The sequence below is a fragment of the Trachymyrmex cornetzi genome, unplaced genomic scaffold (assembly GCF_001594075.2).
Source record: "Trachymyrmex cornetzi isolate Tcor2-1 unplaced genomic scaffold, Tcor1.1 scaffold922, whole genome shotgun sequence".
Taxonomy (NCBI): Eukaryota; Metazoa; Arthropoda; class Insecta; order Hymenoptera; family Formicidae; genus Trachymyrmex; species Trachymyrmex cornetzi.
In genome coordinates, this window is record NW_017300270.1 from 136503 (window position 1) to 147828 (window position 11326).

General features: G+C 31.5%; 1 protein-coding gene across 2 annotated transcripts; it reads left to right on the forward strand.

Moving 5' to 3' along the window:
- The first annotated feature begins 398 nt into the window (after positions 1-398).
- Positions 399-10225, forward strand: gig (TSC complex subunit tuberin). 2 transcript variants are annotated; one of them, XM_018520757.1, is made up of 29 exons: positions 399-477; positions 718-854; positions 981-1174; positions 1258-1461; positions 1545-1719; positions 2016-2216; positions 2325-2466; positions 2588-2736; positions 2806-2978; positions 3091-3259; positions 3327-3548; positions 3676-3937; positions 4019-4137; positions 4223-4387; positions 4533-4698; positions 4786-4982; positions 5077-5193; positions 5387-5568; positions 5631-5844; positions 6083-6517; positions 6585-6750; positions 6840-7044; positions 8094-8277; positions 8354-8536; positions 8609-8784; positions 8916-9264; positions 9360-9500; positions 9597-9767; positions 9889-10225. In XM_018520757.1, exons 1-29 carry the CDS (start codon positions 399-401, stop codon positions 10096-10098), a joined length of 5487 nt encoding a protein of 1828 aa, XP_018376259.1. In that variant the 3' UTR covers positions 10099-10225. The 2 variants fall into 2 exon arrangements, with proteins under 2 accessions (XP_018376259.1, XP_018376260.1); XM_018520758.1 differs by having other exon boundaries at positions 8612-8784; positions 9889-10098.
- The last annotated feature ends 1101 nt before the right edge of the window (positions 10226-11326 follow it).

Sequence of the window (11326 nt, forward strand, 5' to 3'; positions counted from 1 at the left end):
TACATATTCTTATGCATTACGTGTTATGCGTTATGCAAGAGTCTGTGCTCCCCGCTTTAGGCTGGAGTCCCATGAGGTGTATTTATCCCATATCGCGTAACCGCGTAACCAATCAATAATCAGTAAAACGCGAAACCACAACAGCGGATCGCTTCTGATTGGTTACGCGGTTACGCGATACGCGGCAAACACGCTTCATGGGACTCCACCCTTAGTCTCTGCTTGTCACCGGTTGGATTGGTGTCCGGAGTCGCCGCCATCTGCAGTAGCGAGGGCCATATTAAACTAAACTCGTTGTATTGGTGCACTCAGCTTCAGCTTATTCTCTGTTTTTGATATGTTCAGTGTAATATTTATTGGATAAGATTTTTATAAGTTTCCTTATATTTCAGATTAAAATGTCGAAAATGAATTCGAAAGATAAAGACAACAAAACGTTGCACGATAAACTCAAGCAATTTTTTCGCATAAATAAAGGTAAATGTATTATAGGCCTTCTACAATAAGCCGCAAGTTAGAACGTCAGAAGTCTTAACTAGTTTTAACCAAGTTGTTCAAGTTGGCTATTGGCCAACTTCACGGATTATGACTTAAGATCGCTTAGAACTTCTGACTTGCGGCTTATTGTAGAATGTCTATTATGTTTCGAATATCTTGTATATCGCAAGTTGTACGTTATATCCAATATTTATAATTATATCGATCGTCTTTTTGCAGGAAGTTACAAGAGTCGCGAAGAATTCACTTTGACTTATGATATCGAAAAAGAAATTAGTCCAGACAGTCCAGTGCATCATCGTACGAAAGCGATTAAAGAGCTTCGTGATGCAGTGCTTAATCAACAGTGGGAAGATGTATATATACATCCTTATCTACATTTATCTAAAAAAACTAGTGTCATTCTAAATGTACAAGTATAAAAAATTAGACAAAAATAATGCTTTACATTTAACTTTTTTTCTGTTTGTTTCTAATAACAGAGAGCGGCTGAACGTTTGTGGAATTTAGTTCAAGACTTACTAGGAAAGGATGTTCCTCGCGAACATAGGCATTTAACCTTGAATTTTTTAAAATGCCTTGTACAAGGACAATATTCTAAACTTTCATCATTGATGCGTGTAAAATTTTTCATGGTGGTAAAGGAATACGATATTCCTGAAGATATTGGTCCTAGGTATTTTGATAAGCAATATCTTTTACCTCATTTTAACTATTACTGTTTTGTCTTATCTCTCTCTCATTTTTTTGATATTTCAGATTGGAATTGTTACAAACATTAACAGAACATGGAAAAGATATTTTACATTTAGAAGAAAGAATGGGTCCTTTCCTGTTAGAATGGATGCCTACAGTAACAGCAGGAGATGGGAAAAGAGGAGCTGAATTTTTGTCTCTTCTTGTTAATGTTATCAAATTCAACTCTGCTTACATCGATGAGGATATTATATCTGGTCTCGTCCAGTAAATATCTTAAAAATCTATTTTTTTTCTTACTATAAGTGAAATTACTATATTCATATAATAAATTATCATAATTTTTTCAGATATATTTCTCATTTGTGTTATTATAGTAATAATACCGAAGTTGTTTCTGGATGTTTGGAAGCTCTTGATGCTATTATGTGTTATAGTAATTTACAATCTGACTCATTGCAAACTTTTATTATAGCCTTGTGCAGAAGTGTAAATGTTGAGACTTATTGCCAAACAAGTTGGAAGGTACAGTAATATTTAAATGTGTTTAGAAACATGTAAACATCTTTTCCTTTATTGATTATCTACTACAAATAGATATACTACATATTTATACATATAAGTGATATACATTCTATGCTATATATATATATATATATATATAGTATATGTAGAATATATATAGAGTATATATACTATACATACTCTACACTGCACATAGTTTTCTTTTAATAAATTTAGAAAGGCTGTGTATTACATATGTTCTAAAATTAGTAAATAAAATATGGAGTATATGTACATACATTATAATGGTTTTACAGATTATGCGAAATTTATTAGGAACACATATGGGTCATTGTGCTTTGTATACAATGTGCCGCTTGTTACAAGATACTAACTTTCAACGTGACGTTCGTCTATTACGAGGTGCAGTGTTTTATGTAAATATGGGTTTGTGGGGTACGCATAGAATACCAAAATTAGAATGTACGCCAGCATCTGTTTTACCTTCGTTCTATCAAGTATGTATACATCTGTTTTACCTTTATTTTATGAAGTATTGATGTATACATGTACATGCGTGCAATATTAGATATAATAAAATGTATGATGACTCTCTACATTAACAGGCTCTACAATGCAATCATCCAATTGTTATGTATGAGGTCACCCTATCAATACAAAGATTGGTGAATAAATATGGTAATGAATTATGGGATCCTACATGGAGCATCATTCTTGATATCATAGAAGAAATTATTACTCACACTGGTAAAGCTTATTAAAATGTTATATTTATTCTAATTAAAGAAAAACAGTAACTACAATAATGTATAGTTATTATATACATACATATGTATAATAAAATTATGATTTTTATGCATTGTTTTAGAAACTAGTAATCAGCCAGCAACCAAACAGGTTTCTATGAGTTTACATGAGACGATGACTAATATTGAAAGTTTACTTGATGCAAACAATTATAACGGTTGCATACAACGTTTTTATGATCTTATTGAACGTTGTAGCGATTCTCGACCTGTAAGTGCATATAGATGCAAAATGATATAAGTGAATATTTGTAAACAGTTATTATTTTTTTATTTTTAGGAAGGATCTGTATTAAAATTAATTGAATACAGAGCTTCTGTGATAGGTCCTACATATTATCAATGGCAGACCAAATTAGGATCTTTGATGGAACGTTACTATAAAATTGAAACACGTACAACCATTAGAATGAAGGTTCTGGATGTTCTAACTAATGTCATTTATGTTAATAGGTATTATAAACTTGCTTGATTTAATAATACTGCTGCGCTCTAACTTTCTCTTACACATATACAGACATATATATATATATATATATATTATTATTATAAACATTGCTTATAGGTCCAGATATGAAGATGAGCTTATTGAGCGAATAGTTGTACCATACACACAACACGTGGATATAGATCCAGATATTACAATTCGTACCGTCACAGCAAATTTACTAATAGATCTTTGTTTGGAATGTGATACTAAGCGATGCATAGAACTTTTAGACATACTGGAAAAGGTATTAAAATTGCTTAAGAACAAAAGTGTGTATATGCATTTATAGTGAGATAATTTGTTTATTTTAGATAATCAACAAGCCTTTCATATCAGACACTCCAATATCTATGGATGCCGATATTAAAGATGTAAAAACTGCTGTTGTTGGAGTTATAAAGATATTTACTTCTAAAATTTATCGCTTACCATCGAGTCACGCAATTTGTGCTTACAAAATTTTAGTGAATCATCTTGAGCAACATTACAAAGACCCCTCAGTCTTCCATGATGTATCAACAACACGTTATTTGGTAATTATTTTGTTAATAGGCTAAAACTTATAAATATACATATACACACACGCGTGTACGCGAGCACGCGCATACATGCACACATACATTCACACTCGTATACATGCACTAATGTAACATATTACAGATTTTTGAGTGTTTTTTAAAAATCAGAGCAAATTCTTTGCATCATCTTGGTATATTAGATACATCAAATGCTACTGTAACACGATTTAGTCCATATCTTGTTTTGGAACATGGTACAAGTGAACGTATGAACAATGCAGGTGGTGGCAACAGTCCTCCACCTGCAAGTCCAGTGCCATTGCAACATTTATCTTGTCATATTACTTCGATATCTTTGACTCATGGGTGTAAAACTATTATTTCTTGTATCAAACAAGAAAAAGGTAATGCCTTGAAATAATTTTATTCTTTCACATGCACACACGTAATATATGTAATTCATACATATATCTTTTTCTTGACAGATTGGAAAGTTTTATATCTCGTATTAAAAGAATTACCTCAAGTAATGCAGAATAGAGCACTGGTGTTATCTCGTCATAGTAATGATATTGACTTTTTTGCAGCAGCTTTGTGTTCAATGGTTAACTCTTTATTCTTAATCTCTTTCTTATAAATATTATATTATTTCTTAAATACTTATTAATTTCGTTAAATATAATATTTAGGTGAGTGACAAGAGTTTGCGTCTCCCTGAGTCACTTTATAATGTTCCACCTAAATTTACTCTTTCCGAATTTCGAGTCTACGTTTTTCCAGTACTTGCATCTCTAGCATCATATCATGCACATTTGGAACCTTATTTACAACAAAGTTTAATAAAATGTCTAGAGGTAAGAGAAAGAGAAAAACATGTACTTTGTACAGAATGTAGCGCGCGTGCGTGCGAGAGAGAGAGAGAGAGAATTACAATGCACGAAAATTGTTTTATCTCTCTACAAAGTATATTCGGGAAATGACAAAAATTTTAATCTTTAGGTTGGTCTCACAGCAAAGTGCGCAAGCCAGTGTGTAACCAGTCTCACAATTTGCACATTAGAAATGCGTGATGCAATGAATAAACTTTTGTCTGAAGTGCTTTTAAATTTATCAAAAATTTCTGCGACAGTCTATATTGCTATACCTATTATAGAATTCTTATCAAGTATGTTTTCTACTGTTAAAAATTAGTTATTAAATCGAACTTTTTAAATTCGTGATATCAAGTTTATAAATATAATTTTTATTTTAGCTCTAACTAGACTTCCGAAAGTTTTTGCTAGCTTTATTGGAGATCAATATATGTCTGTATTTGCAATACTGTTGCCGTACACCAATCCTTTCAAGTATAATCATTATACCGTATCTCTGGCTTATCATGTAATTGCTGTATGGTTTTTGAAATGCAGACTTCCTTTTCGGAGAGAATTTGTTAAATTTATTACTACAGTATGTATATATATTCTAGTTACATGTATTCTAGTTAATATCGATTAATTTCTTAAGATATTGAACAAAATTATTTTTTATTTTTGAAAAACAGGGATTGAAGGCAAATGTGATAATTCCTCTTGAAGAAGGACATCTAATGAAATCTGATTTTAGTGTCATTAACGAAGATTCTTCAAACAGAAAACGTAGTTCTAGTCTGACTGAACAAGTAGGAATAAAGATCTATTATAATTGTATTTATAATATTTATTTTTTATAATTATATTCGAAATCCTTTTTAATAATGTTAGAATTAAAAAATTTGTTATCGTGTGTATGTGTACATGTGCATTTATGTTTTTCGCTATTATTTGATATAAATTAAACATATTTATATGTAATATAATTTTTTGTATGTACAGGGTAGTAGAGGTCGAAGAGAAAGACCCATAATGGCTAATCGAATGATAGGAGAAAGTAGAGCTTTAGACTTAAAACCTCCAATGGATGAAGGTCTAATGAATTTTCATATTGAGCTTATTGAAACTTGTATTGATTTAATGGCTCGTTATACATTTTCAAATTATTCAGCACGGCCTAAAAGGTAACGAATTTTTTAATTTCCCTTAATTGTGATTACAAATAATTACATTAATTTTACAACAGGTTACCAGCTGCTGATTTTCTCCTGAAAGAAGGCCAGTCAATGACTTGGATTCTTGGTAATAGACTTATCACTGTAACGACAAGTGGTTGTAGTAATAAAGCTATGCGTGGTGGACTTTGTGACAATTGTTGGGCAGCATGTAAACCTGGCTTTCTGTTACTCGATCACACAAAAACCTCTCACTCAATCTTACAGCGTACTTCAAGTATTGAGGTATTTATTTGTATAATTATCTTTTACATTCAGATTTATATAACTATTTAATCTATTTGGAAAGCAACATGAATTCTCTCTCTCATATAAATATTCTAAAGTATCATTTAAAATGATATAATATAATTGTAAAAAAATAGATATACATATGTATATGCACTACACTGAAAATAGTAAATATAATTGCATTACATATTCAGAAAAGACATAAGTATAACATAAGTAATTATATTGACAGACATCGAAAGAAGATAAATTATCTAGACAATCTTCTGGTGGTCATGGGAGTTCAAATGCAAATACTGCTACAAATTCTCCTACGGAAGAATCTAAAAAATCTACAGAAGAATCTGATAGTACGAAAAAGGAATTTCTTATGGAGAAAACTGACAAGGATCAAATTGAAACATCAAAATTAGGACAAATATTAAATAATGATAAACAAGATGGACATATATTGTGTGCTTGTTGGTGTCAAGGATGGGCTGAAATATATGTTCGTAGACCTACAGGCGATATGTCATGGATTATGAGAATCCAGAATTCAACACAATTTGAAACTCCTATGGATTTTCCTGTACATGACATTATGGCTTTGTATATGCCAAATCAAGATACAGTACAAAATAAACAACAGGAGGCTGCTTCAGAATTCTCAGATGATGAAACAGAGGTATTTCTAAAGTTAATTGATAATAAATCTTATTTAGAAAAAGGACTATAAATATTTCTTATTATAGGATGTGCCAAACAAAAATAATAATCAGATACAAAATGAACATGTGAAACCAGTAATTTCGTCTATAGTATCAGGTCCAATTGCAATACCTGGTTCGCCAGCTCGGCCTAGTCCATCTCGGCAAAGTTCAAGAGACAGTTTAGAAAGTTTAGAAGAAGGTGAAGAAGGTATTTATTATATTATTTATTGTATTATAGTATTTATATTATTTATGATTTTCAAAAAATAAATCTAAAAAAATGAAAATCTTCCATAGATACGCGACGTTCTAGAAATCCAGTACGCCGATCAAATTCAAGTCCAGAAATGAGCGCTAATTGGAAAAATCCATTTTTAAATAAAGAAAAACTAAATGTGCAACAACAACAAATTGATAAAGATTTTACTTGCTCAGAGCTAGAGATTAAATTGGATGCGGAATTGAAGAAGCATTCAAAAAATATTTATACAAAAGACATGAGGTATATATTTTTTATTAAAAACATGTACAGGGTGTTACACTACCATACAGGTCAGTATGACGGGTTGCCCATTCGTACAGGCGCGCGAGATCGTTCACAATTGCGTAGACTTCGGCAGCACCATCATAGCACACCTTTTTTCCAATAAAGTTCGTAGCATATCAAATTGTGATACAATTTTGACGAACTTTTGTAGAAATAGGTTAAAACAAAAACCGAAGTAACAAGATATAGATTATAAAAACGAATTTTATCGTGAAAACGAAGCATGTTTTCCTTCTTATAAGAAAAATTCATCATATTATTGAATGTAATCATTGTGTAATATAATTTGATTGCTCGAATTATTTTTACAGAGAACGAAAGTCAGAAATAAACATATGTTTGCAAATTTAAATTATAAATCGACCAATAAATTTGATTCACTGTAAATTTAAATAACAGCAATTATCGTTAAATCTTATAATATTTATTTGGAAGAATAGCAATTCATTAATAAATTGATAATTTAATAAACTGTGATAAATAAGCATTATACAATTCTTTATATAATATGCAGTCATTTATATAAAGAATTGTATAATGCTTATTAATTTTTCTTATAAGAAGGAAAACATGCTTTGTTTTCACAATAAAATTCGCTTTTATATCTTGTTATTTCTGTTTTAACCTATTTCTACGAAAGTTCGTCATAATTGCATCACAATTTAATATTTTATGAACTTTATTGGAAAAAAAGGTGTGCTATGATGGTGCCGCCGAAGTCTACGCAATTGTGAACGATCTTGCGCGCCTGCACGAATGGGCAACCCGTCATACTGACCTGTATGGTGGTGCAACACCATGTACATATTCATTATTATTATTATGTTTATGGTAATTGGTAATAAAGGATAAAGTAAATTCAGAAAATTGCGCATTCCGAAGAAGTGCTTGTATTCAAATAAATTATTAAGCTCAAGCATTATATTCATTTATTGAATTTTATTATATAAAGAAAAATTATTTTTAATAACTATATTTTTAATACTTATTTGCGTAATTTATAGAGTTAGTTGCGAAGCTATACCAGAAGAAATATTTGGTATGGGAACAACCCCACCTTCTTCAGAAAATACTGGAGATCATCCAACTACATTACGTTCGCAACGTTCTTATCCAGGAGCAACACAAATTACTCAAACTATTTCAACAACTAGTAATACCGTACCACCATCTCCTACAACTGTACAGGTTGAAATAATATACTAATGAAGTATTAAGAAAATAACGAAATATACTTTTTTATGTAATGCGAAAATGATTTTAGGCACCAGGAAGTTATTTAGGAATACAAACACGTTCTGCACAAATACAATCATCTACCACAAAAGCACCGCAATCACCTACTCAAATTTATTCTCGATTATCTAGTCTCGATTATAATCAGAAGCAAACTCCATTAACTGTTGAAAGTAAACCACCCATTGGGCGGACTCATATTGTAGATAAGGTATGCCAAGGAATTATTTTTTTCTCTTATTTTTAGTATATTACACAAATTATGACTGATTATTCATTTTAGCAGAAAGATGAAAGGCCAGATCCATCTACATTGCCTCCTTTACCTTTACCTTTTCGCGACAGAGGTCACACAATCTCTGTTATGAGCCCAGCTAAAAAATCACGAGACTGGGATAACATACGACGAGGCAATTCTCCTCGAGTAAAAGAACCGCCGCGAACAGGCATTAATCCAAGGTATATTTACCATGTATCTTCCTTCTTATGAAACTGTGACATTTTTTCACATTTTAAAATGTTTTATTATACTGTGAGAATTACATCTCTTCTCTCTTGAGACAAAAAATTAATATGTTGTCCCGTTACAGTTTTGTATTCCTTCAACTTTACCATGCAGCGCATTTTGGCACTACCACAGAAAAGCCTTTAATGGTTCCACAGACAACAGCCATACAACGCGCAGTTACGAACCTAGATAGAATACAGCCGTATGAAACTCACAAAATTGGAGTACTTTATGTCGGCCTGGGTCAAGCTTCAAATGAAATTGAAATTTTAGCAAATCAACATGGTTCGCTTCGTTATACTGAATTTTTGAAACGTTTAGGTACATTAGTTCGACTAAAAGATGTCGACGAAAATATATTTTTGGGTGGATTAGATCGTAATGGTGAGAATGGAGAGTTTGCTTATATTTGGCAAGATGACGTTACACAGGTTTGTAAATAAAAATTACGTATCAAATTAACACTTAATTTGTCATTCTTTCGTGTGTGATTTTTAAAATAATTTTATTTGAAAAAACTTTCTAGGTAGCTTTTCATGTTGCAACATTAATGCCTACAAAAGCAAGTGACCCAAAGTGTACATCTAAAAAAACACATATTGGGAATAATTATGTAACACTTGTATACAATGAATCTGATGAACCATATAATATACAGACAGTTAAAGTACGCATAAGATTAAAACGTCATAATACGTGTTTCAAAATTTTATTGTATGTGTGTGTGTATATATAATTCTTGTACTCTTATGTATATTTTTAGGGTCAATTTAATTATGCCTGTGTTGTGATACAACCTTTAGATCATGGTACTAATCAAGTTACAGTACAAGCACGAGAAGAATTGGCTGAGCATATTGGTCACAGCGAGCCTAAAATTATTTCTGATCAAAATTTGGCTATTCTTTCACGGCAACTTGCTTTGCATGCTAATGTAAATATCATGAAAACTTTTACAGAAGAATTAGCTGTAATGTAACATAACATAACATAACATAACATAACATAACATAATATAATATAATATAATATAATATAATATAACATAATTACAGCTAGCCTCAATGGTTTGTTCGTCTTTGAAGCAAAATAGTCATAATCCATATGCTTCCAATTGGTTGGAGCGCTTACGTCACATCAAGCGTTTAAGAAGCAGAGTATTGCAAGAATACATCAATAATAATCCGGAGACTGCTACAGACGAATTATCACCAAGAACCAACAAACGAGTGTATATGGACGACTTCACGGAATATACAACATAGTTATTTGTATCATTTATAGAATAACACTATGATAAAAATATTAACGAATGGAAATGTTTACATATTAGATCAAATTAATGCATTAAACAAATAAATGTGCATTAATTGTTGTCAGAGTATTTTAAAAGCTCACAAATTATCCAAAATTAAATGTATAATATATTAATATATTAAGAAGAATGATACTTTTTGTTAGAATATATCGCAATCTTATATAATTGATGTTCTTTGCTTGTAACGTAAATAAAAAAATGGCAGTTACCCTAATTTGCGCATTAAATTTTTTTTTAGGATAAGAGATTGAACATAGTCAAATTTGGACAACTTATAAAAAATTTATATATATAATTTATACAAGTAAAGGATGGAAACATTTCAAAGTATGGCTACGAGATAACTTTTTGAAAAGTTTATGACATTCACATGTTTTACACGTTCATATTTAGCTTTTAAGTACTAATCCCTTTTAGGGTGGAGTCCCATGAAGCGTATTTGCCGCGTATCGCGTAACCGCGTAACCAATCAATAATCAGTAAAACGCGAAACCACAACAGCGGATCGCTTCTGATTGGTTACGCGGTTACGCGATACGCGGTAAATACACCTCATGGGACTCCAGCCCTACACTGAGTTTGATACGCATATTAACTATAGTGTGTGTGTGTGTTAGGGCTCTCGCACATGAAATGCATAACATAGCATAAGCATAACATAAGCCCGCTAAACCAATGAGCATCTTATGTAAATCAATATGGCGACATTATGCTAGATGCTCATTGGTCCAGCAGTCTTATGTTATGCTTATGCTCTGTTATGCATTTCATGTGCGATAGCCCTAACTCTATTAAATTATCTTCATTTCAGCAATGTATTCAAAGAATGATGTACTAAATTGATACAGTATGCATTAAAATGATTAATTAAATGCACATATTGTATATATGTTTACAGGTATCGCCGAAATTAACCCTTAAGGCCGCAGCACACGCTCTTGCATAACGCATAATGCATAGTACATAAAGGAATCAACCGATCAAAATTCTTCTTTCCCATGGAATGGGAGGAAAGGAAAGATTCTGATTAGTTAATTCGCTTATGCACTATGCATTATGCGTTATGCAAGAGTGTGTGCTGCGGTTTTTAAGGCTATCGCACATAAAATACATAACGGAGCATAAGCATAACATAAGGCCGCTAAACCAATGAGCATCTTATGTAAATCAATATG

Bases quoted from the DNA above. Each gene is read 5' to 3' on its own strand.
- gig (XM_018520757.1), top strand. From the start codon at position 399: ATGTCGAAAATGAATTCGAAAGATAAAGACAACAAAACGTTGCACGAT. The intron at 855-980 runs GTATATATACAT...TTCTAATAACAG, and splicing joins TTAATCAACAGTGGGAAGAT to AGAGCGGCTGAACGTTTGTG. The intron at 9,265-9,359 runs GTTTGTAAATAA...AAAACTTTCTAG, and splicing joins GGCAAGATGACGTTACACAG to GTAGCTTTTCATGTTGCAAC.